Raw genomic sequence first — 26294 nt, forward strand, 5'->3', positions numbered from 1 at the left:
TCTCTTTTTGAAGTCTATGGACCAGCTTCAACACAGCATGATAGAAACTTAGAAATTTCAAATATCTTTAAATTCCAGAAATTCAGAATAACCAGGCAGAGTAAAGAGAAACAGTAAGTGGCCTAGTCAAAGGAAGAGCCATGGCATGGATTTGCATTATTTGACACCAGAGTGCCTTGTAAGAGAGGCATCTCTTGTAAATGTCCCAACTATCAAAAGAGCTGTAGTCAGAGCTTACATTCGGCACAAGACAAAAATCTGCAGGAAATGAGGCTTCCTTAATGTCATGAACAATGGAAGTAATTTGTTTTATTTGTGCTTCCAATTTGCACTGGGACTTGTAGCGCAGATTTAGTCCTTGGGCTTTTTCTGGTCACACTGTACAGTGTCTTGCAGCTCACAGTAGTTCCAGGTACATGCACAACTTTGGCAGTTATTCTGATGGGACTTCCCTTTTATCTTGCATCTGTTAGGAGTATTGACTTGATTTAGAATGGCCTTCCCTGTAACATTATGTTCTTAACAGAACAGATTGAAGAGTGCTACTTAGAAACAAGTAAAACCTAAGCACTATTTTTCTTCCGTTTCCCAGGAGGTGACCTTGGACTTGGTGGAGCTGACCTTTAAAGATCAGTATATTGGGCGTGGGGATATGTGGCGACTGAAGAAAAGTTTGGTAAGGCCTCTACTGTCCTTACGTGTAGAGTGGAGGAGATTGCATACCTTTTTCTTTGCTTGCTGTAAAAGAAAATAAGTGTTTTACAAAATACAGAAAACTGAGGACAAGACCAGTGTCAACAGCTCCTGAGGAATTTATGCTGTAAGTGGTACATCAGAGTTGGAGAAATGGATGTAAATGTGTTGCAGAAAAAATTAATCCCATAATTTCCTACTTCATTGCAGTAATGTTAATTACTAATGCTGAGAGTTTTTTTTCTTGTGTTCTGAATTTTAATGATTTACTACATTTGGAAGGAATTGAATCCAAATGTTTTTCAAGTAGAAGTATGCTAAAGTATCCCCTCTCCGATAGTACCACTTAATAACCAACTATTAGAATATTTTGTTTCTGCATCTCTGAAGTGCAGTCTTTAGCTCTTCTAAGTGCAGTGAATTAGACAAATGAACCCAATAAAAGTTCATATGTGTTAAAGACTATTTTCTGTTGTCTGTTGCAGAGGTTCCGTAGGCTGAGATATTAGTTGTAAACATGCTCAGTGGTTTTCGTGATTTTGTGGCCGAAGTCAGGTGTTTGAGTGTGAAATTTTTGTTTGTTTGGTTTTTTTGTAAATTGGTCTGCTCACTCTGAGCCTACCGTTCTTTTAACACCTGTAACTATTCTTTCTTAGGTCAGCACATGTGCATATGTCACCCAAAAAGTTGAATTTGCGGGTATCAGGTCAGTGCCTCCTCTGAGGGCTTACTGTTACTTATGGCTTTAGATTAATGAGTCCAGAGTATCTAGCTTCTCTGAAAAATCCTTCACATTTTATTGTTCTCTTACTCTTCTACAGATTTCTGTCTGCACCACAGGGTGGGAGAAGGCTTCTATCTGATTTGGGGTGGAAGAAACTAATAGTAGGACAGCCAGCCACACTTGTTGCCTCTGATGAATGCCAAATAATTTTCCTTTTACCTCTTATAATATTTCCCCCCCTTCCCAAGATGTATTAATAGTTCAGATGAGGGTTACTTCAGTAGCTGTTGAGATTGACAAGGGGACAAGGAAATGTGCAGATGCAGAGGGAAATGACTGTTTGACATCTTTTGGATTAAAGATCAGGTTTTAACCAAGTAAACTTATACTCTGTCTTCAAGTCATCCTTGAATGCAGATTTTGTTACATCCCTTATTTGCTCAAATGTTGATTCTCTAACCTTCATATTCACTCTGGTTAGTAAATATTCTGCACTCCTTTTTTTCCAGGGCGCAGGCAGGTGAACTGTGGGTGAAGAGTGAGAAAGTCACTTGTGGATACATCAGTGAGGACACCCGGGTAAGATTTCAGGGAGCAGGGGAGGGGAAGTCTTTCCCTTCCTTTCCTTGCTGGGTTTCTTGTAATTCTACCTTGCTTGCAGATTTATATGGATCATTTGAATTGGCTGTGTTGTAAGGTGAAAAATGGCAATAAATTCAGGAGAATGAATGATTAGTAAACTTCAGCTCTTCTGCACTGGCAGCACTTGGACTGTTGAAATGCCAACTCGTTAGAGGGGAAGTTCCCTATGATGCAGTGGGCACAGTCATATAAGTTGCTCTGTAGTTAACTTCTGCATTTGGCCCTTTTAGTGAATATGCCTTGTTTTACATAAGATCTTTCATTCCTTTGCAGGTGGTCTTCCGCTCCACTTCTGCCATGGTTTATATTTTTATCCAGATGAGCTGTGAAATGTGGGATTTTGATATTTATGGTATGTAGGTAACTGACCTGCCTGACTGCGAATGTGGATGGCAGCAGCTATCCTTTCTGCCCCTACTAGAAAACTGCCACTACTATTTATTTCTGCCACCACTAGAAAACTAAAATATCCTGCCTTTGGCCTAGACAGTGCTCCGAGGTGTGCTATGGCACCCTCTTAGATCCATACTTGCAGCGCCACACTTTTCTGTCTCCTGAATATTCCATAATTTTCCTGTCCCTAGTGTAGGGCCTGGGTACCATTATCTCAGTGATGAAGTCAAGGGGGCCAGCTGACTATGAACCTTGGAAAAGTTTTCTGTGGATATAAACATGTTTGGGGATGAGGGCAGGTGTAAGCTTGTGTGAATCCTGAAACCAGAAATGTTTGGAAGTCCTGTGCAAAGAGGACCTTGCTGTTTTAGCTTTCTCTTGAACTTGGTTTAGCGAGGAAGCAAAAGCCCTTCCTTAGCCCAGGTAGAGTCAGCTAGAAGTATTAAAACTTCAGGCATTAGGAATGAGTCACTTATCTGTGTCATTGTCCTATTTTTTTTTTCTGGCTTAATTCCTTAGCAAACCTCTTACCACTTCCTTTGACCATGTGTTTAGGCATATGTAACTGGGCAACTATTCAAAACTGAGCAGGGGATCAGTTGTGCATACAATGCCTAAAAGATAGTACAGATGCTTTCCCAGCATGCTGCGAATGTGTTGGAAGAAGGAATTTAAAGGTCAGATCCTTTTTACAGTAAGAGTCTTGTTTACATCCTCTGACATAGTCGTGCTTTTAAATCTTTTTATCATCTTCGCTTTAGTGATATTAGCTTTCATTACACACACAGCTGCTGATTCTAATGAAAATAGTTGTCCTAGAATCTCAGGGTTAAATATAACCCATAGTCGAAGTAACTGCTGTTATTTGATGCTTTGGAGATATTTACTTTGCAGGGGACCTATACTTTGAGAAAGCTGTGAACGGTTTCCTTGCTGACCTCTTCACAAAATGGAAGGTAAATAGCTGCTTGAGTTCATCCTGTTCTGAAAGAACAAGACAATGCCATCTTAATGAGCCCATTGATGTGCCAGTTTGAGGAAGACCCAGGTTGTGTCATTCAGTGCTAAGATTTACAGGACTTTGAGATGTGGCTCCTGGGCATCAAAAGAGTGGTTATTGCAGGTCTGCATTAAATCATATATGTGCCAAGTGATCCCAGTACTGATCTGTTGTATCTGCTGTGTTTGTATCATACAATTTGTGTGGAGGCTCTGACTGGACTAAAGTCACTGAATGTGTGATATTTGTGATGTTTGTGCTTGAGCAGTAATGCACAAGTCTGTTTTACACAACTTTATTTGTTCCAGGACTCAGTTCCGAATATTCCCCTGGTACAGTGTGTAATCTGTTTAGTGCTGCTATCTTTTAGGATGAAGTGGTTCCAGGTTGTAGCATATGGGCCACTGATGATGTGCAAGCTTCTTGAAAGTGAGCTGCCTCAAAACCAAACAAAGCCTCACTGCCTCTTATGGCTGAACAACCCAGAGCTGTCTCCTGTCTCAGTGCATGGTCTGGCTCAGAGCCAGGTACAACTGCTGCTAGCAGTCCTGCAGTAGACTTCCACTGACTTAAGAGAGAACCGTATCAGTACTCAAAAAAAGGCATATATAAAATCTGCAACCTAAATTGAAAGAATAGCTAGACAAGGCAAAAGAGTCTGAAATCCTAAGTGTATAACATTTGTGCATAGTACAGCTCATGATGGTCCCAAATGTTAAGGAGAGCAGGAGCATGCCCAACAGATTTGTCTCATTTTCATTGTGCTTTTGGCCTGTTGGAGAGTTATTAGGAGCCCTGCATCACATGTCTGTAAAATACCTGTTTTGCTTTTAGTACTACTATACTGTGTTGGATAGGGGCCTGAGCAACACCGGGGCTCACGGGCTTTTCAAGCTTTTCCTTTTGAGGGGATGGCCAGTGTGCTCTTCACAGCTTAATTCCATTGCATGCATTAGCAGTGTAACTGTTTAGTGAAGTTCTAATTTTTTATTTCTTTGGAATTGTTAGGGGCATCTCTAAACAGTAACAAATAAGAATATCAAATTGCCATGAGAATGTATAAAAAAAATTAAGTCAACTGTCTTTATTTTTTAAACAAAAATCTTGTATCTTGGCAACTACAGAGAGGATTTTCTTTAGAGACTAGTGGAGAGTGCTCCTGTTAAATGTGATATAGCCTAGAAGCACAGAATCTACAGGAGAGACCATTGTGTTACTTCAGAGGCATATGCAGCACTCATGCAGATTTGTTAGTACAGCAGCCTACCTTTTTCTAGTTACCTTTGATCCTAGGTGTGAGGGGAAAGAGGGTGTTACTGTCTGTGTAATACACAGTTTTCTACTAGATGTGACCCTTAAGGTTTTCTTTTTTCACCTGGTCTTCCTGGACAGGAGAAGAATTGCAGCCATGAAGTGACAGTGGTTCTATTTTCTAGAACATTTTACGAAGCAAAATCTATAGGTATGTAAATTCTTTATTTTAATGTTTCTATTTTTAAACCTTCTCTCTTGAAAGTTGGTCACAGGCTGCTGGTGACTTTTTTCTCCTTTTTTTTTTTTTTATGTTCATGTCCAAAGTATTCCCTACCAAGCGCAGTGGATACACAGCCATTGTTACGAAAGTACTGCAGTGGAAACCTTACATACAAGAATATATGGCAAATTTTCCTTATCATAGTCAAGCTGTCATATTGTTTTAAAAGCAATTTTAATATTGTGTAGGAGAGCTGATATTTCTCAAAGGTTTGGGTTTTTTTAATGGAAATAACAGCTCCTTACTAGAAAAGATGAGTCATTTCTGTACAAAAGCATAGGATAATACTTGCTTTTGCTTCTGTTTCAGATGAGTTTCCTGAAACGCATCGTGCATCAATTAGGCAGGATCACGAGGGAAGATTTTATGAAGATTTTTACAAGTATGTCTTCCTCCCAGTACTTTTACCTCTTGTCCCATGGTATGTGTGCAACTCGTGTGGAGAACATCATGTTATTAACTGTAGGACCTTGCAAGGAATTAAGATAGTGAAAAACATCTGTGTCTGAAACTGGCAGCAAATTGATGCATAGTTCCCGTTCCATCTGTGAATGCACACCCATATTTGCTAAGTCAGTCTTCCACGTGCATGTGAATATTGTGTTGTCTGTGCTCTATTGGAATTGCCAATAAACTTAAAAGTTCTATTGTGTTGGGAGTAGTTTTTGCATAAGGTTTGGCTATTTTTGAGATCTTTACATTCTTGAGTAGTTGATGGTGCCATTGCTGAAACCACAAGTGTTCCCAGTTAGGTACTGGAGCTCTTTGGCTGATGGTCACAACAGATGCAGCTGTCAAAGCTGTCATTTGATTCTGAACTTGGACTTGTTAATGATCTTACTGCTTTGTAGAACAGTGATGCTATTTGACATATAATGTTGATCACCTATTTAGAAGTGAGAGATCATTCTGGCTGGGGATGTGCCCTGCTTTGTGGGTGCATCTACACCTTAGTGATTGCCTCAAGTGTGCAGTAGTTCTAATGTGCTGCCTAGCAGAAGGAAGAAATGCTCACCTTTTTGTGCATTCCTTTTCCTATAGTTTGTTCATCCCTTCTCACTTCCTCTTCATAGCTTCCTTTCATGATCCTCATTAAGTTGTGCTCTTTCTAGAGTTGTAGTTCAGAATGAGAGACGAGAAGAGTGGACCTCGTTGCTTGTGACCATTAAAAAGCTTTTCATCCAGTATCCTGTGTTGGTACGACTAGAGCAAGCAGGTACAAAAATCCTCCTTCCCTATGCTTCTACCCTTTTCTCTCTTTTTTTTTTTTCTTTTTTTTTTTTTTTTTTAAGTTGTGTGTAAACTCTCTAGTTTCAGTTGGAGTCTGGTATTGTACTACTTAGTGCTCTCCTGGCTAGGCTATTTTGCTCGGTCTCTCTGTGAGATATACCAATACCAATTTTGCCTGTAATTTGTTGGAGTGATAGGATTTACTACAAATGCAGTTTTATTTTGGGGTTTTTTTTTGTTTTGGGGGTTTTGTTTGTTTGGTTTTTTAAAGCTAATCTATACAGAGATGATATTTTTTTTCTTTTTTTCCATCTGAACACTTGTCCAGAGGGCTTTCCTCCGGGTTACAATTCTACCTCGGCACAAGGGAACTACCTGGAGGCCATAAATCTTTCATTCAATGGTAAGTTATGAACAATGGATAAAAATATACAGGGGAGGAACCATTAAAGCAGCTGCCAATGAATGGGTATGGACTTCGGTTGCCAGTTACTTAACACTGTGAAGAGAAGGGGAATATTAGGTGGCTATGTTGTCATTTTTGGCCTCAGAAGAAATTGTCTTGTGTGTCTCTGGAAAACCAGTGCCTCTCAAATAACCGAGTATTGGGTATTTCAGGCTTCAGGAACCATTTACAGGGCCTTGTTAACTTTTTCTTCTAGCTGCGTATCTGTATGAGAACCTTTTCAAAATCAGGTTAGATCAAACATGATTTAGGTGAAGCTGATCCATCTTTTTTAGCAGGGAGATGGATTTGATGGGCTGGAAAGGCTCTCCAAAGATATGCTTTTTGTGATTCTGTACATCAGATGTCATTTTGTCACCTTACTGGCTGTCTTGTTACTCCCATGGGAGGGAGCACAGGATGTTGTTTAAAATTATTAGTAATGGGCTTTACCTTGTTGGGGTTTTTTTGGGTTGGTTTCTTGGTTTTGGGGTTTTTTGAGATGTTTTAAGGGAAACACTAAGCACATGAGAAGGATATTCCTTTTTATGTATCTGGTTCCCATCTTTTCTTCTCTTCTGCCCTAACTCCTCTCTCTCCTGTAGCTTTATTAACATTTATTGGTTGGACAAGGCTGTATACAAGCCCTCTCATGCTTGCACGTGCTTTGTGGAAACTTGTTTAATACCACTGTTAATAGAGAGTCACCTCCCTTGCTCTGAAAAAAACCCCAAACATCCAGCATCTTTTTTCTTTTAAAGTTAATTCTTTCTAATTCTCTCTTAGTGTTTGACAAGCATTACATAAACCGGAACTTTGATCGGACTGGCCAGATGTCTGTGGTTATCACACCTGGTGTGGGTGTATTTGAAGTTGATCGACTCCTTATGATTCTCACCAAACAGCGGATGATAGACAATGGTAAATAACTAATGATACTGTGCAATCTTTATGAAGGCAAACATACACTTGGGAAAGCTCTAGCCTTTTCTTGCTATGAAAAAGTATCTGTTGTAACTTGTGTGCTCTGGAAGGAGGGGTTACAGCTGGAAGACTTGTGTCCACACTTCATACTGAAATGGGCAGATTTTCAGAGAAGTTATAGGCATTTAATTTCTTTTGTTTGAACGAGAACTTCATCTGTCCATGCAGACCTTTCCCTTAAAGGATAATCTTGCATGACTTGCATTAGTTTAGAAGAAACATTTCTTATCGCCCGTGGCACTGTTAGTTTGTAATCATACCACGGGACTGTTAACTACCATTTACGTCTTAAAATCTGATATGAATAGAAATTGGGCCTTCAGCTCAAATCAGTGATCTGTTTTGGCTTAGCATATCAGTCCTGCTTGATAGACAGCTAAACTGTACTGTTCTTTGTTTACAGGGATAGGTGTGGACTTGGTGTGCATGGGGGAACAACCATTGCATGCTGTACCACTCTTTAAGGTAATGCATGCTTCTTTTCCCTTCTCTCTGCTCCTACTAGAAATGTTACTCATTTTGTGACTAGCTAGACACAACTAGTTGCTATGCTTCTGAATTACTCTTACAGCTCCATAATCGCTGTGGACCTGGCGACTCCAGACTGGGTGATGACTACAACATTCCACACTGGATAAACCACAGGTAGGTAAACTTTATCAGCCTTTGCTAAACACTTCTGCTTTGCTTTCCTCTTTATAATCTGTTGAATTCTCTTTCTTCTTTCATTGTTTATTTCCTCTGCTCTCCTTGCAAAGCAAAGATATATATTATAATAGCCTTGTAGAACTAGGAGTGTTCATGCAGAACTCATGGCATTAATGCAACATATCAGATATGATAAGCAATTTGCAGAGGAAAAGGTCTTGATCTTAAGCTCTCTTTCCAGCTAACTTAGTTCTAACCTTTAGCTATGCTTGAAGGAAGTCAGAAAGCTAAATAAAAAAATACAATCACTTCAGCTAGATTGGTTATTAGTGAAAACAACTACATCCCAAGTGAACAGTTATGGGTAGAGAAAATGTAGATAACATGGATAAATGTTGGAACAGTTGCAGGAAACACTGAGGCTCAGTGTTACATTGCTTCACTCCAAGACATGGTAGGTTTCTGTTCCGCTTCCTGTTAAACGTTCTGTGCCATAATACTCTCTTTTCTTTCCCTACACATAGAGATCAGGGCTCAGGATGAAAACTACCTCCTCAGTCCTTGTTCTGCTGTAGGGTGGTTTGGTTTTTTTTCTCTCTTTTAATACCTCATTTTATCTGCCTGCATTAATTGACTGTCCTGACCATTTACCATTCGTAGGTTGCTTATACCAAGTATTTTCGAGTGGCTGGAAGGCATCTGATCTCTGCCATAGATGAAAAAGGTGTTTGAAGGCTTATAATTATAAGGCACTATTTAAAAGATTCAGATGACAAGAAATCTTAATGAATAAATTATTTCAAATGGAGGAAGTCTGTAGTTTTCAAGCAGCTGATATGAGTCATTACTGTCATGTAAATTAGGGAGAGAGTCGTGTAAAGTGCATAATACTGTATAGACAGTGGAAGTGGATACCTTTCTGTAGAAGGAGGAAGTGAACTGGGGAATGCAGATGTAAGCATATTAAGAAGAGGTCTAGACTGAGGCAGTGTGGGAATCAAAGACTGGTCTTTAAGGAAAGAGTAGCTTCTCTCAAGTTAACACTCTCAAGTCAGTGTTTTCTATACGTTGTCTTAAGCAGAGAAAGGTATCCCCTTTTCTCCATCTAATAGCTAGCTCAAATTCATGGGCTATTTGCTGTGTAGCTAACCAACTATGTTCAATTCTTAGAAGACAGCTGAGCCACCCTGTTTTTCCTTTCAGTTTCTACACATCGAAAAGCCAGCTCCTGTGTAACAGCTTCACTCCACGGATCAAGCTGGCAGGAAGGAAAGTAGGTATCTTTCTGATTTATCTTTATTTTTTTTTTACTAGCTTGTCAGATAGCTTTTCTCAGCCAAGCATCAGAATCTTTCTAGCAAGTATTCCAACAGCTGGAACTAAGTTTCTGTGTTAAAAGACAGTGAAAGCAAAGCTGTAATGATTGTTGTAGGGACTGTGAAAGAGGGACTAGTTTGTAGGTCTTTCCTTTCTAGAATGAAACTAGGTGAGAAACGTTGTAGCCACCAGAAAAATTAAGAGTTTTATTTTGTAACAAAGAACTCTGTGAAGAGGAAGAAAGGTGTTGACAAAGATGTGTTTTCACACAGGTTTGTGACTGAGTATCAGTAGTTAATACTTCTGAAGTGGTCTGGCTGCCTCATGGAGTCAGCAGGATAAACTTTGCCTGATGCTTGATCGCACTGGGGGATATTTCCTTAGAACGTGCTGACTGTCTCCCTTCTCTCTGTCTTTTTTTCTTGCTCTTTTTCTTTTTTTTTTTTTTGTGTGTTTTTTTGGTCACTTCACACTTCCTTTGTTGGACCGTCCAGCCACTGACTGAGAAAGCAAAAAATAACCGAGATGCCTGTGAGTAATTCTGTTCTGGAATGATCTATCCCACTGACTCCCAAACTAACAGACAACTGTAGTAAGACAATGACACTTCAGCAAAAACACTACTGATGAGATGGGGGAAGGGACAATTGTTGCAGAAAACCATCAAAACCACATAGTCGTTATCCAGGATGTTAATGTGCATATATCGGTTGCCTTCTTGGCAAATAACTAATACAGAGGGGTGAGTTTGTCCTGGCTGCTTGTCACCTGGCTAGAGAAATAGATGATATCAGGCTGGTGTGCTAGCGGTACTGTTGGTGGGAGTAGAACAGGAGGGTGTTCACTGGCTTGGGATGTTGTCGGTGCTATGACCACAGAATTACAGTGGGAGAAGCCTGCATTCTTCTAATATCACCTTGTTTAAGGAAGGTGTACCTTCTAAAAGTGAGGATGTCCATTCTTTCAAAGATGCTTTAAAATGTGCAATTCCCTTGTGAGGGAACAGGAATCTGTTCACTGATTTGTTGATTATTAATTTAATGTCTTGGATATATGGGGGAAAGATATTAGGGTCTCAGCAACCCTGATCCAGAAGCACCAACTTTGATAATTGAGCTGCTCCAGCTGTTTGCTCCTGAGATTTTTGTATGTGATTTCTTTTGGAATAGATACTTTTCTTAGTGGAGAGAGTTGAGGTTCCAGTGCTGTATGATTTTTATTTCAGCATTAGGGGCTCCAAAAGATGCTGAGAATGCCCTGCCTATCCAGGTAGATTATGATGGCTACGATGCCCAGGTGTTCAGACTGCCAGGCCCATCCAGAGCCCAGCGCTGTACCACTTTCAGGTAAGAGGCTTGTGAGTGTGCTAGATCTAGAGTAGCCATGTTATGGTGTATTTCTTGATGCCTAAAATGCTTTGAGAAATCTAACGAGAATTAAGCTCCATGTGCTTACAATTGAACAAAAAGCTTTATCTGTAGCTAGTATTTATGGCTGGTTGTCTGGTATTTTACTTCTAAGATACTGTGTGGTATCTAGGAAAAGGCATAAGTATACTTTTTCCCTGCATCTTTAATTTTGTCTGAAGTAGAATGAAGCTAGTCTCCCTTGCTAAGTTCCTAGCAGATTTGCAAGCTGGGTAAGAAAGTACTTGCACAGAGTTGTAGAAATAGCATTAGTTTGATGCACTGCTTAGTAACTGGTGCTGAACGTGGAGTGATGGGGAATCTTCCCTGAAAATCATAGAATCATTAAGGCTGGAAAAGACCTTTAAGATCATCTAGTCCAACTGTCAACCCAACACCTCCATGCCTACTAAATGATGCCTTTCTGAATGAGAGAAGAAACAGAGAAGTTGAGTGCATGGCCTTTCCTCTGAGAAGAAAGGCTAATTATCCTCGGGTCCTGGCCAAATTCATTGAACAACCTGTAAATTTTAGTGCTTTTTCAGGAGTATCAGATTGATGAACTTGTTTTGAAGTATGTTTTTGCTTTCCTTCTTTCAGTAGTATTGCCTAAAGGTGAGGAATCTGTGCATGTGGACTCATTTGTTAATATGAGCAGCTTGTAGAAATCCATGCTGGAAGATGCCAGTACAGTTTAATGTGGTTAATAATTCCAAGTAGTTTCCCTATAGCTATGTGTTCCTAGCACTGTAGGCTCAGGTCTAGTATCCTCTAGACCACATCTGTATTACCAGCTTGGTGTGGTGTCTGTAAAATTGCAGAAGAGTCAAGCATGCTCTTTTCACAGCCGTTGTGCTAGAAGCATTTTAGTGTTCTTCTATTGTATGATGCACAAAAGTATATAGTACCCACATAGTCAAAAAAATAGTGATAGCTTCCTTGTAGTCCTCTTCTTGAGTTCACCTATTGAGTATTCAGTCTCTTATATGACTTGGGCCTGTTCAAGCCCCTTGATAACCTAGGAATTAATCTCTATTTTCTTTCTTATCACTGGACATATCTCTCTGTTTTCAGCAGGTCTGTGAGGGAGAGAGAAAGTCGTACCAGAAAGAGCTCTAGTTCCTATGACGTCTCATGCAGCCCTTCTCTGCAAAGCCGCACGCTGCCCCCAGAGGAGGTGAGGAGCCAGGCTTCTGATGACAGCTCACTGGGCAAAATCTCCAACATCCTGATGATCCCACGGCCTCATCTGCACCAGTGTGAAGTCAGCAGCTCTTTGGGCTATACCAGCACCAGAGGTCAGCCTAAGGCAGATGGGAAAGTACCTTAGGTGGTGAGAGGGGAGAGAGAAGATGGAAGTTTGTGTTGGCCACTGCCAGGCCAACACGGGGGAGATGGTGCTTATATTCGCATTCATGGTACACCTTTTCCGGAGCTCCAGCTATGGCTGGGTGTGCATTCTCCCTTTGTTATCCTTGTCCAATTCCATTGCTTTTTTTTTTTTTTATTGGCTTGTCCTAAATAGAAGTGTCCTGACACTGATTTGCTCTTTTCCCTTGTCTATTGCCTCCTTTAATATTTCACTATTCTCCTGTGCCTGCCTGCAAATGTGGACATATACAAGTAACTTTTTATTATCCAGGTCACCTATAATCTGTCAAATGAGAATTGGCCTGAGTAGTGAGCCCTGGGGGACCCTGCTTATAACTTCTCTCTGTGGGGATTTGTTGTCATTGAGAGTCACTTTCTGGATCCTTCCTTTTGACAACGTACTGCTGAGCTATCTTGGTGTGTTAGCAGTGCTGACAGTCTCCTTTTTTTTCCTTCCAATTTAATTTTGTTCTCGGACAGTATGTGGTATCTTCCACAAACCCAACCCAACTAGGTAAATTGTATTCCTCCTGCAATTGCTTGACCTTCTGTAAAAATCTATCCCTGAAGGCTCCTTATGTGGTGTTTCTTTTTCTTTTTTTTTTGGTCATGCTTTGACACCTGATAGCATATTTATCCTGTTACAGGAATTGGATTTACTGGTGTAGAACTGCCGTCACTCAGTGTACTTCACATTACATTTACCTTTCATGTTTTTCCCTGCTGTCATTTAATATACACATTGTTTTTTGGTATTTCTGTTACTCCTTTAGTTTGAAGGATAGTCTTGTGACCCAGCTGAATGTGTGCAACTGGATGGGGATGTGTGTGGAATAGGACTAGTGGGGAAGGAATAGTCAGAGTAAATGAGGATTTTCACATGTTCTAGTTGGCAGTATAGAGTGGTAAATGAGACCCTTTCCTTCTCTTTGGGATTTCCATTTGTTGAACAGAGTAATTGCTACTTAGTCATCTGGTTTATTACTTCTCTCTCCTATTTCTAAATAACTGCACTTCTGTCCTACATTGAATAGTAATGACTAACTGCTAGCTTGCTGAGATCATGTCCCACGTCTTCTTGAAGTAATCCCTATTTCAGTGGTCAAATCTGAATGTTACAAAAAAGGCGTATGTTGCTCGGTTGTAGCTTCTGCTACGTCTTTGATACTCATCCTGAAGTTTCTGGTGTGTCAGTCTTTTGATTTCTCAGGAATTCTCAAAGCTCTGAGTAATTCTTCGTAGTTGACTTAGCAAGTGGTTTCTTTATGGCTTCATTTAGTACAAAGTGACACAGTATACAGCAATGCTGTAATGGCAGATGAAATAATATTATTTCTTGTCTGGATTCTTGTTTACGTTGTAACTTGCAGACTGGATTGAATTGCCTTCAGCTTCTCTCCCTGCCTACTCCTCAGCTCTCCTTATTCCCACTTACCCTGGGGAATCTTTATATCCCTAACCAGTTCATACTCTTTTGCTTGGCTTCTGTGTGATCTCACGCTGACTTTAAGTTGTGTTTTCTAGATGTCCTTGAGAACATGCTGGAGTCTCAGCAACGTGACTCCAGTGCCCCTGGGAGGTTCCATGTTGGCAGTGCAGAATCCATGCTGCACATTCGGCCTGGGGGATATACACCCCAGCGAGCACTGATAAACCCGTTTGCCCCATCCCGCATGCCCATGAAGCTTACATCTAACAGGAGGCGCTGGATGCACACTTTTCCTGTGGGTAAGTCTGTTTCATAGCATATTAGATTGCTGTTGCTTTTTCCTTTTCCAAGCATTAACACAACAAGAGAACCAATGTGAACTCTGGTGTCCTGAAGTACTCTGCACTGTAACAGAGGCTGAACTAAGTGTAGAGGCTTGATAAATCGGACATCCTCTTTTTGAAAATATTGCCATCTATTGGCAAACTTGCAGCATCAGGTACTGTGGAACAATCTTATAGTAGATGGAGGCTCTTGAAGTGAATCGTAACTATAATTTGGGTTGACTTTCAGTTGCTGAATTGTTCTCATATTTGTTTAGCGCCTTGTAAGTAGGGTCTCCAAAATGCTTAAAAGAATATTCTGCTTCGCTGGCTTCAGAGAAGATGCCAGAGGTTCAAGTTTTTGAAGATTTTGTAAACATGCTTTCTTAGTTTCCATTAGTTAGCATTGCCTGTGTTGGTGACAAAAGGAGGGTACAAGCAACTGAGGAATCAATGCAGATGTGGTGATTAATGATCAAACTGTAACTGTGTAGGTCCATCAGGAGAAGCTATCCAGATCCATCATCAAACCCGTCAGAATATGGCAGAAATGCAGGGCAATGGGCAGCAGGATTTGACACATTCCTCTGCTGAGCTGCTGGAGCTGGCTTACCATGAGGCAACTGGCAGGTGAGGTCCCTAGGATGAATCTGTGCAGACTTTGCACAAACATCCCTTTTCCTTAAAATTTTATATATGTTACAGTAAAGTAGTTATAGGTTGTGATCTTTAAGTTTAATAATGTGTTGTGTCAGTGCCACATATGTAGGACATACTTTTATTTTGAGATACAAAGCTCTTTTGGCAAGGCTGGAGATGGTTTACCTCCCCTAATTGGGGCAAGGTGGTAGTTTATCAGAGTTTGCAGTGCACGAGCAATACAATGCATCATTCATGGAATTGTTCAAAATTGCCTTACGAAAGCCTGTGTCTTTAATTCTTGACTTATTATCCCAAGAGCTGTGACCTTCATCCCAGAATGGAACATTTTTTAGCACAGGGCATAGCTGTGCCTCACAGTAACTGTTGAGTAATTTCAGTGCTATCCATTCAGTCCTGTCTTCCCCATTTAAGAAATACAGCCATCATAAACATCAGGGATGGATTGCAAATGAAAGTACCTGTGTTTGTAAACTAGTTTTCTTTTAAAAAACAGGCTTTGGTCAGTGTTGAGAGCTCATATTGATTGTTGGCTCTGAGAAGCAAAAAAGATCCCAGTGTTACTGGATGTGGTATGGTTGTGGGGAGGCTGTTTTTACAGTGAGAGAAATTAGATTGTTCATTTCACCTAAGCCATTTTTTAAGCTGCACAGTTTTTCTCCAATCTCCAGATATTGTCTTACCCTTTTTTAATCTGATTATTCTTTTATTGACAAAATTTGTCCATGTTTTTCATTCATTATTAAATGTTGTTTACCAAAAACATTTTGGTAGCTTAGGCAACTTTGAATTGCCAATAAGTTTGTTTCTTTCATCATTAACTTTGGTATCTTTCCCACTATGTGTTTCTTTCCTTTTGCATGCTTATAGAAATTCGTGTTACATATTGTTTCTGGATGTCCAGGGTGAGTGAGGAAACTGCTGGTATCCTCTGCCTTTTTCATTTTTAGGGGATTTTTTCCTGCTATCTTCAAGCAGTCCCTCAGGTGATTGCACTGCCTAATTATTCTTTCATGCTTTTTTTTTTTATAGGGAAATTGTTGTCCTGTCTTATACTTTGTATTGTCCTTTAGAATACTCTAATCTCTTTGTGTTGCATAATTTTAATATGAAATCATCCTCACCAACTTTGTTCCCTAGTTCTACTTAAAAAAAAAAAATTACTGCCTTTTTATTACTTACTTTAGCACACTAGGATGTACTTATTATCTTGTCATTAATGCCAATCTCTTGTGTCATATTCTTGATAATTCTTTTTCTTCATCTCTTTGTGGTCTCTGTGGATGACGTACTTATCCAAAGCAATTCGCTCAGTCTGGAATACTGGTTTTATAGACCATGAAATCAGATCTATAAATAACTAGCTAAGTTTTATTTCTCTCCTGGGAGGTATACAAGTAGCTGGTTCTCCACTGTCCTGCAAAGATAGTGCATTGGTTATTGCTAGAGGCAAAGAACAAACAGTATGGACAGATACAGAATATTGTTACAGCCTTTTCTGTGCTGCTTTTGCGCCTGTTACCATCTCTGCAAACATCATTAAGAGCATGGTTCCATCACTGGCTCAGCTGAGATGGCAGCTGATTACTTGTTATTTGTTATATCAGCTCTTGTTAAAAGCAAGAAATGCCGCAAGTGAGGAAAGTTTGTATAATACAGGCTATTTTGTTTTTCTCCAGACATATCAGCTCTCGGCATCCAGGTGACAGTGCCTCTTTCCTGAGCTTCAGTGGAACAGAAGAGTACTCTAATGGTCTGGCTGGCAGCAACAGTGCAGGTAACAAAGCAATGATAGAGCATGGAGTTGGGAGAGAAGGCCCTTCCTTATTAGCAGTGACAAAGTAATAGAGCCAGAAGTCATGGAAGGTGGGTGGACCAGGCGTTACAAAGTAGAAAGAATCAGTAATGGAAAAACCGTTTTCAGCTTTTGAGTGATCTGTTAATGCTCTTACTTGGACTTCTTGGTGTGTTTTTTGGGTTGGCTTGTTTTTTGGGGGGTTTTTTGTTTTTTGTTTAATGCATGTCTACTTCTCTAGGTATATCTTATAAACTTTAGTATAGGAAGATGCTTATTGTTTACATATGATAAGCTCTCAGTTGCTTAATTCCATAATAACAAAGCACTGACGTCCAGATGCAAAAAATAACTAAATATGCCCTGGTGTTGCTCCAAACTTTTTTTTTCTGGGTGGGATTGCCTTAAGGTGTCACCCTTTGGATTAAGAAACTTGTTTGAATATATATATTTTACATATACAAGCTGATGGAAGGAATAAAGTTTGGTCATATCTAGGTTTTGAGAGAAGCTGTAAAAAAGCAGGTTTCTTTTGCATGGTAAGTTCTGGCATTTCCTGTCCTTATCTACAAATGCACTTTCTCCAGATTTTAAGCACTTTGAACATGGTGCTGCTTTTACTAAATGTTATTCACACAGCTCAAAATATTTCATCACATTTTTGAGAGAAGACACATGTCTGTACTTACAGTTGAAGATTAGCACTGTCTTTCTTACCTTGCCCAGACACCTGAATTAGTGGAAATTCTCAACATTTCTTTTGAATCCTGTAAGCGGAACAACATGCCACACTAAGCATTTTGTTGTGTTGTGTGCTTTTTGCAACCTACCTTCTGATTTTATGGACGTGCTTTTTAGATAGGCACATGGAAAAAAAAAATTGATCTTTTGGACTACAGTATTCAAGACTTCTGTTCTTTTTTCAAAGTAAATTTAAAGATTATTTTAAAAAAAAAATCACCCTTCTGAATTACATTTGGATGAAAACAATTGTTTTCCCCTATGCTCGTACCTTGAAGAGCCATAAAGAAGTTAGCAGACTTAATTTTCTTGTGTGTCTCTTGTCTTGTGTTCATGTAGTCACATTAAAGGTGACTTTGTTCTGTTGTTTCCTTCTGTGGAATTCATCTGAACACATTTCATTTTCTTTACTTTTTTTTTTCCTGCCTTCCCAATAGACTTTGTTTGTTCTCACAATTGCTAAACTGCATTTCAGCTGCTGGATACAATTTGCACAATGTAGATGCAGAGCATATCCTGGCAATAAACATGCTTGCATTTTATGGAAGTCTTTTGTGTCTGTAGATTGGATATAAATCATGTATGTGGTGGAAGTTAATCTGTGTCTGTCTCTGTGAAAGTTGTTATGAGCACCTTCCCTGACTAAACGCCCTCAGCCATCTGTAGCTGCCACACTGTGACTCAAGTGACTTATATTTCTCCCTTATGGTTTGAGTCACCTATGAAATAAAACAGGCTTTTTTTATTTCCAAAAATGTGATTTCTCAGTGAGTCTGGTTCTCCTCTGCTGCCCACAGCATGTTTTGCTGCAACATGGGCTTCACAGTGAAAAATTAGCCTGCCTATTTACATTGACATTCAGTATGCTGTCTCTCTTGTCCAGCAGATGGTATATGATAGTTCAGAGCAGATAAATCTTATTGCAATTCCCTAACTAGATGGCAGATGGCATCAGCGGAGTTGGTGAAAGGTGAATGCCGATTTGAGCCAGTTCTACTACTTTACTGGCATCATCATGAAAGCAGATAACCATCCTTTCTGTTAGTAAATGATATTTAGAGTAACAGCTATGATGTTGATATCAATTTCCTGGATAAATCTACATAAGCTACTTTTATAAAAATGGCTCCTTTTAAATATCTGGAGGCATCCTGAAATTTGTATTTTGATAAATGCCTTTTAAGCCAGCAATTTTTCTTGTCTCCTTAGCTACTCATTTCCTCTCATGTGCCACAACAGCTGTTTATACAGCTACATGGTGAACCAGCTCAGGGAACTGATCCAAATGAAGAGTAACTGGGGTTTTTCTTTGCTGTATGGATTGTTTCACTGTAACTACACAAATATTGATGCTAATGCAGCAGACAGATGTTAAATGGGGACTAGGAAGAACTGGTCAAGGGGTACCATAGCATCATGTTGGCTTAGTGTTCACTGAGCTGTAGTTTTAGTATCTGTTTTCCAGGTTAATAGGCTACTTAGAACAAATCCATTTGACAGTGAGAAAAATCATAGTGTCTTAAGTCCTAATCAAAACTGAAATATAAATTTTCATTAGTCTTAAGTCCCTTATTAGTCTTTATTTAGGTTAGTATAAACTGAATAAACTGAATCTTGCTCAAAAACTGAGCATGTTTTCAATAGCTATCATTTTATCTCCTTTCACAATGAATAAAGACTTCCTTACTATTTTTTCTTACTGAAGTATGGGCCAAGGTATATCTTACAGGTTGAAACATAATGGAAGTTACTGCCTTTTCAGAACATGGTAGTTTTAAACAGTCTATAATTAATATATTGGACCTATTTAGGGGCACTGAAGGCTTAACTAATACTTTTCAAATTTTTAGCCTAGCAAGGGATAAAAAGGTAGTTTGTATTTGCTAAATCAAGAAGATAACTGTTTGTTTTGTTTCCTCCCTGTCCCCTGTCAGAGAAGTAAAATGCGTACTGTTAGTTTATGCCTAAAAATGTTGGAATTGGAGTAAATCTGTATCATGATTTTCATAAATTACTTAGACTCTTTAGAGTCTTAGATTCTAATTATCTTATATATGGGTTCTCCCACCAGGTGAAAGTCTGTTATAATTTCCTTTCTTGCTGCTGCTGTGTTTTATGAAATTCTTCCTCTTAACTTATCCCTCATTCATAAAACAAGAAAACAAATAAAAAAGATTCTGGTTTTGGGTACTGAATGTATTTAAAATTACTTAGCTGCTGAGACCTTGATATTAGCAAGCTAAATGATTACAGGTGACTCTTCTTTTTTTGTTATTTTCTTTTTTATGGCGTCTACTTTTCATGATGTGTTTCACCATTTTGGGGAGGTTGTTTTTGCTTGTTTTTAGCTACTGAACACTTCTAATGAAATGTTCAAATTTCATCCAAGATGTCTTTTTTTTTTTTTTTCTCATTAGTTGGCTTTGTGTATCTTTCTGTTGTGCAGAACCCTGTGTTCTTTCCGAAGAGAGAAATGCTGAATTCTTAAAACATTTGCATGCTTTTGATTTATTTTTATTTGAAATGAAAGTGAAGTGCATAATTGCTTAAAATAAAATACTTTTTTTTTTTTTTTTTCTTGTAGGGATGAACCTCAAAACTCAGAACAAGGATTCCTTGGAAGATGCTGTCTCTAACTCTCCAGATCCAAGTAAGCAGGAGAAAGGTTTAGAAAAGAGTTTGCATAGGTGGGAAGGTAGGGAGGGAAAGGGCATGTAGATATATAGAGGCATCAGGAGGTGATAGGCAAGCAACTGAAGAACCTGCTTGGCTTTTGGCAGTAGTTTATTTTGCCCTGCAGGATCTCCCTGTACTGTGTGTGTGTCTGTGATTGCAGTTCTGTATCTCTTAAGAATATGTGAAACTGGTTGTTGTATTACATCTGAAATTCTTTCCTTACCAGACACTATTATGCAAAAAGCTAAAGCTGCTGAACTCCTAACCTGCCTCTCAATATGAAAAGTTTGCTTGTCACCAGCTAATTGAAGCAGAAGTAGTACAGTCAGTTTCTGGATTTGGTACTGTTTACTGAGAAATATCTGTCTTAATCTAATACAGAAACAAGTGTGTGACTGCTTAAGAAAACATTTTCTTTATAGCGGTCTGTCCTGTATTACTTTCTTGTGCAGTGTTCCTGCCATTAATGTTAACATTTTTAGTAAAGTAACTTTCTGTCTGTAAGATCTCTGTGACAAGAAGTTAAGAATTAATAGTTGGCCAAATGCCTTGATATAGATGGTTTTAGGCAGGTTAGAATGTAGTGCAGTAGTGAACTGATGAACTGATACAATTTAGCTTTTGCTTTTTAATGTCTAGTTCTAGATCTCTGTAATCTCAAAACTGCAACATAACTCTAGGAAAGGGTGTGGGGAAGGATTGCTTTCCAAGTTACTATTTTTCTGGTCTTCCCACCCCTCTGGATCTGTCTTCTGTTTTTATAACTGTAGAAATACTCCCTTTTCTGCTGTTGTACTATTCCAGAAAGAGACTGGTCTGTCATTCTTTCTGTCCTCATTCCCAGCTCCTTCTGCGGTTGTCTAGGATGCAAAGCTGGTCTGATTTTCTTGTTCAGACTTGGAATGTTGATGTGTTTTATTAATAATGAGTAACTGCACCTGACTTGCTGTAATTTTGGAAGAGCGGTGGCTATGTCAGCTCTAGCTTTCAATCAACAGAAAATTAAATGTATTAACTTTGAATGCCATTTGCATGATGGGATTGAATTAGCATGTGCACTGCATTGTTTAACAAACTCTGTCTCTTTCTCTCCCTCCCTTCTTCCTGTCCTACTTTCCTTTTCCCTTCCCATTCCACCCCCTTTTTGTCCCTGTTGACTTTATGCCAACTCTGTTTTTGTCCCTCATTCTTTCTAACTTTCCTCTTCACACATTTCTTTCATCTTCCCCTGCACCCTGTTTTTTCATGGGTGACCATATGTGCCCCCATTGTCTGCTCCCCCAATGATACAACGAGGCAGTTCTGACGCTGTCTGCTCCCCCCGTAGTGCCAGGCTTCTGTTGTACAGTTGGAGTGGACTGGAAATCTCTCACTACTCCGGCATGTCTCCCTCTTACCACGGACTACTTCCCTGACCGTCAGAGCCTGCAGAATGATTACACTGAGGGTTGCTATGATCTCCTCCCAGAAGCTGACATTGACAGGTTTGGCCAGCACCTCCTCTGTAAAGTAACTTGCATTGAATCAAAGTGCTTAAGGTGCAGTTGATGGAAGAGGAACACTTTGGAGACTGTACAAGAAAAAGATGAATTGCTAACATAGTTAGCAGCAGAATACTTAGATTTCTCTCTTTTCAGTGGTAACTTTGCACCTTTTCTGATGTTACCATCTGATAGTATTGTGTTCTGTAGATTTTATGTTAGAAATCGTTTGCGTACAAAATTTTATATCTCTCCTTGTTCTGTTGTGCTTCAATCAAAAAAATCAACCTCAAGGTATCATCTTTGTTGATCTTATTTTCTGGCAAGTATTTTGGAAACACTAAATGAGCAAATGCATGTGTACGCACAGTGTTTAAGATGCTTATCCTCACTTTCAGGGATATTTAGTTTAAAGAATCTTGGTGGAAAATAGTGTTAGTGGGATAAATAGAACTTCTCGGCTTGTCTTGGAGGTCTCTGGTAACTGTTCTTTAATAGGGTTGGTTTGGTTTTTTTCTGAAGCTGTCTCATCTTCTTAAACATTTTCCAAACTTTCCACAACTTGTAAGACATCAGAAAGACCTGTTCATGTTGCTGCTTTATGGGAACAAAATAAAAATATTAGTCAGGATGATTGAAATACATAGGAAATAGCAAGATTAATGAAGAAACACCTAAAAGAAATGTCAAATGTCCCTTATAGCAGGAAGGCGAAGTTCAGAGCAGAAGTAGTTGTAGTAAGATGCCATAGTGATGTGTCTTTTAATCTCTTTCTGCTCTAGACTTCCCGCTGTGGGAGAGGGTGGAGCATTGCCTGCACACTTGCAGTTCTGAGCTCTGCTGAAAATTTGCAAACTGCACTGGGATTCTCTGCAAAATGCTGTAAAAGTGATCATTGGTGAATTTATTGGAAGTTTAACAACTGTTGTAAGCAAATTTGTTACTAGTTGCAAAACTGCTTTCAAAGGCATTAATAAGTATTGCCAGCCAGCTAATCATCACCAGTTTAAAATAGAAAGGTACCCATTTTTCTCTCCTGTTCCTGCAAGTTGGTTTTCACAGGCAGAGGGCTCCACTTGCACAGACCCCAGTGCAGGCATAAATCCTCAATTAGGAAACGCAGAGCTAAGAATAGGTGTGTGGTCAGCTTCCTTATTCTAGTCTCCTTAACCTTTGTGTTCAGGAGAGATGAGGAAGGAGTGCAGATGACAGCCCAACAGGTGTTTGAGGAGTTTATTTGTCAGCGTCTCATGCAAGGCTATCAAATTATTGTGCAATCCAAACCACAGAAACCAGCCACAACTGTCCCACCCCCGCTCAGCAGCAGTCCCCTTTACAGTCGAGGTGAGTAACTTTGTATTGACAATTCAGTCTTTTGTCTTTCTCTCCTTCTGCCAATCCCAGTGTCTCTATGAATCAGGCATAGATGCTCATTGAACCCCTCTGTTCTTTTTTTCTTTCTTTTTTTTTTGTTGTTGTTGTTGTTGTTATATGAAAATCTTTGCTGGGAGAGAGCCTGATCTGGGGCAGCACAAACAGCTCAACCATGAAGGGACAGGTGCAGGATTTCTGACCTGTAATAAGAAACTTGCCTCATATTCATGATGATGAACCCAAATGAAATATGGCTTGAGTGCTGTTTGGGTGAATACATCTTAAACACAGTTCAAATGGTGATTGCAGGACAGGCACATCTCTAGAAGAAGGCAGACCCAAAGCTCCCAAATGTATGTATCTAGAAGCAGTTTCCTAACTCTAAAATATCTGTGAAGGTCCTGGGTAGACAGGTAAAGCTTCATTATCCTGAAACCATGAGTCAGCTAAACCTAATTAAACCCCAGAGGACTGGAGGGGGTTAAGAGGGTATTATGTTCCTTTGAGAGAATCTGACTTACTGTTCAACTTCTGACTTTTTCCTGGATATTCTCTAGACAAGTCAGCGTGATACAGTGTTCATAGAGCAGGGAATACACATGAACAGGATATGGATGTTATTCACTGGTTTGGGAATGAGCAGCGAGGCTCCTTTGGTAAAGTGCCGAGCTTAACTGGTTAGTTCCAGGAATGAAGCACAGAAAGGAAGCAAAAGTGGAGCCCAGCTTTACTGTCATACCCACCAGTTTCTCAACACTTCGTATTGTCTGTTCTCTAGTTGTCCTGACTAGAGAAGGTCTGTATTGGTGGTGTATGAATTGTGAATGCCCTTCTTCTTCAGTTATGATAGTAGCAAATCTTAACTGTAAGAACAGAAGGCTCATTGTGCATATGTTCCTTAAAAAGGTGGCCTGAAAGATCGCTTTTAGTTTGTCTTGAGTTTGGAAGCCCAGTTCTGGAGTCTCTTTCTATAGGCACAGTTTGTTGACAAAGTTCTGACTATTGCAGTAAGCTGAAAGGGGTTGTGTTTTGCTTTTTACAATTAGGTCTTGTATCAAGAAATCGACCTGAGGAAGAAGATCAGTACTGGCTGAGTATGGGCCGTACTTTCCACAAAGTAACATTAAAAGACAAAATAATTACTGTGACTCGATACCTGCCAAAGTGAGTATCTCTCTGGTTGAGCAGTTAGCTATCAATGTTCAGATGAACATGCTTTTCCAGCTGCCTGTACTTGCTTGAAAGAACATACTGTAGGACCTTATTTCTCTTTAGGAGAAGAAAGAGAAGCACTGCTATTGATGATGCTGAGATTAATGTTTGCATTTTCTATTTTAGGTATCCATACGAATCTGCTCAGATAAACTACACTTACAGCTTGTGCCCCTCACACTCTGACTCTGAATTTGTCTCTTGCTGGGTAGAATTTTCCCATGAGAGACTAGAAGAGTACAAGTGGAATTACTTGGATCAGTATATCTGCTCTGCTGGCTCTGAGGATTTCAGGCGAGATCTCCTTTTCCATCCAGACTGTTCTGTGTCCTAGTTGCCTCTTTTCCTTTTTGACCTAAAATTTTTTCAACAAGCTCAGCCCACAAATGCTCAGTACTCCGGGGAGAGTAACTGGCCTGCTTTCACTTGTATGGTGCTAGCAGGTGTTGCCTTGTAGGAATCTTACTCTGTGTTGCTGTTGCATTATCTGATCTTTGATAGAGAGTCTTGATCACAAAATTCAGCATGAACTATTTTTTTTTCCTCTGCTACAATGCAAATGAATGTGCAAAGAAATATGATGGCATTTTGTATCACACAGATGCTTTTCTTGGCTTCTTACTCATTTCTGGATCTGACTCAAAACTTCCATTTAGTTTGAAACTGGTGGCTTGCTTGATTCCTAGGCTTAGCTTGACTATAGTCTTACTCCTAAGCTATGTAGAGCAGGGCTTCTTAGCAATGTAGAATATCTCCACTAGTATCAATACCCTTTTTGATATCTTCTCTCAATAAAACCAGTCTTTCTTTATCTTTGTCTCTTTTCAGTTCTCAATCAAAATGCCTCCTACTCTAATGTGTACCCTTAAAATTCCTTTTTCTTTGCTTATTTTTAGAGAAAAAGCCTTTGTAGCCTATCTTTTACAGAAAAGAAAATATATCTCTATGATACAATTACTCTGAAGATAGCCTTGTTTTCTCTTCTGCATATAAATGTTTTAATACTTCCCAGTGATACTCATATTGCTGAGCATTCCTTTGCATATCTGCTTTCTCACTCAGGGGTAGCAGAATGAGATTGTCACTATACTCACTCACTCACATTTACTTACTGTAAAATCCTTTATAGGAAACTGTGCTGAACTCTGTCCTGTCTTCCATGTTCCTTCAGCCTTATTGAGTCACTGAAATTTTGGAGGACCCGCTTTCTGCTTCTGCCTGCCTGCATCAGTGCCACAAAGCGCATTATGGAAGGAGAAGTGCACTGTGATGTGTATGGTGACAGGCCCCGGTCTGATGAGGAGGAGTGGCAGCTCCTAGATGGATTCATTCGCTTTGTGGAGGGTTTGAACCGCATTCGCCGACGCCATCGATCTGATCGAATGATTCGAGTGAGTCAGCTTTTAGTTGGGTGAGAAGCTGAGTTTGAGTTTTATCTGAACCATCTAATGAAGCATTAGCAGAGAGATTCCGAGACAATCCCAAGCAAGTTTGGGGGGTATATGTGTGTGTATGTGTGGGTAATGCATACATAAAGTACAGTGCTGACCGACGTACTATTTCAGATTTCATATAGGATGGCCTTGTTAACACCTTGCTATTCTTGAACTAATTAAAATTACCTGGAATGGGTATCCCATGCCACTGTGGCTGGAAGCAGAATCAGAACAGTTAGCTCACTCAATGAGAAGCCAAGCTTTTCTGCATAGCGTAGCCATGCCTTAGCCTGTTGGTGCTCTGTTTTTTTCCTCAGCTGGTCTTCTCTTACCACAAGCCTGATGCCACCTCTTTGGAAATGTGCATTGCTTTGTGCTGTAGATACGGTTAGCCTGGACACATTATTGCACCTTGTGATGCAGATAATTGATAAGAAGGGATCTGTGAGGTAGTTAAGCTGGTAACTTCTAGCTGGGCTGGCTGTGTGCTGCAGACTTAGGAAAAGTATTGTGAAAAGAGAGCCATATGGGTGAATTCCTGGTGAACGGTAGTTTCAGGAGGGTGATGAGAAACTGGTTAGTGTGTATCAAATTCTTTTCCAATTCACACACTGAATGGGGTAATTTATTTCAGAGCAAATCCACCTTTTCCAGAACAACATCCATTTTATTCTGAGAATAGCATCCATACAAGACACTAGGCTGTTCCATTTCTTATGTACCTATGGTTTAACTCCCTTTTTAAAGTGTACTTAATAAAGGCCTGCTGACGCAAGATGT

At 39.6% G+C, this 26294-nt stretch overlaps 1 protein-coding gene across 10 annotated transcripts in view; it reads left to right on the plus strand.

Annotated features, from left to right (window-relative positions):
* Positions 1–26294, plus strand: part of DEPDC5 (DEP domain containing 5, GATOR1 subcomplex subunit) — a 50054-nt gene that overhangs the window by 5757 nt on the left and 18003 nt on the right. For 8 of the 10 annotated variants that reach the window (XM_075516196.1, XM_075516203.1, XM_075516202.1 and 5 more), the window contains 25 exons: positions 593–676; positions 1350–1399; positions 1927–1996; positions 2333–2411; positions 3347–3408; positions 4845–4914; positions 5296–5368; positions 6099–6202; positions 6545–6619; positions 7448–7582; positions 8049–8110; positions 8217–8290; positions 9497–9566; positions 10105–10141; positions 10836–10956; positions 12091–12314; positions 13912–14115; positions 14634–14769; positions 16479–16576; positions 19920–19985; positions 21339–21495; positions 22676–22836; positions 23913–24030; positions 24205–24372; positions 25250–25469. In XM_075516196.1, coding sequence (XP_075372311.1) covers positions 593–676; positions 1350–1399; positions 1927–1996; positions 2333–2411; positions 3347–3408; positions 4845–4914; positions 5296–5368; positions 6099–6202; positions 6545–6619; positions 7448–7582; positions 8049–8110; positions 8217–8290; positions 9497–9566; positions 10105–10141; positions 10836–10956; positions 12091–12314; positions 13912–14115; positions 14634–14769; positions 16479–16576; positions 19920–19985; positions 21339–21495; positions 22676–22836; positions 23913–24030; positions 24205–24372; positions 25250–25469 — 2718 coding nt within the window. The remainder of the gene's footprint in view (positions 1–592; positions 677–1349; positions 1400–1926; positions 1997–2332; positions 2412–3346; positions 3409–4844; positions 4915–5295; positions 5369–6098; positions 6203–6544; positions 6620–7447; positions 7583–8048; positions 8111–8216; positions 8291–9496; positions 9567–10104; positions 10142–10835; positions 10957–12090; positions 12315–13911; positions 14116–14633; positions 14770–16478; positions 16577–19919; positions 19986–21338; positions 21496–22675; positions 22837–23912; positions 24031–24204; positions 24373–25249; positions 25470–26294) is intronic. The other 2 variants (XM_075516197.1, XM_075516201.1) reach the window with 1 other exon arrangement.

This window comes from Mycteria americana, chromosome 13 (assembly GCF_035582795.1).
Source record: "Mycteria americana isolate JAX WOST 10 ecotype Jacksonville Zoo and Gardens chromosome 13, USCA_MyAme_1.0, whole genome shotgun sequence".
Taxonomy (NCBI): domain Eukaryota; kingdom Metazoa; phylum Chordata; class Aves; order Ciconiiformes; family Ciconiidae; genus Mycteria; species Mycteria americana.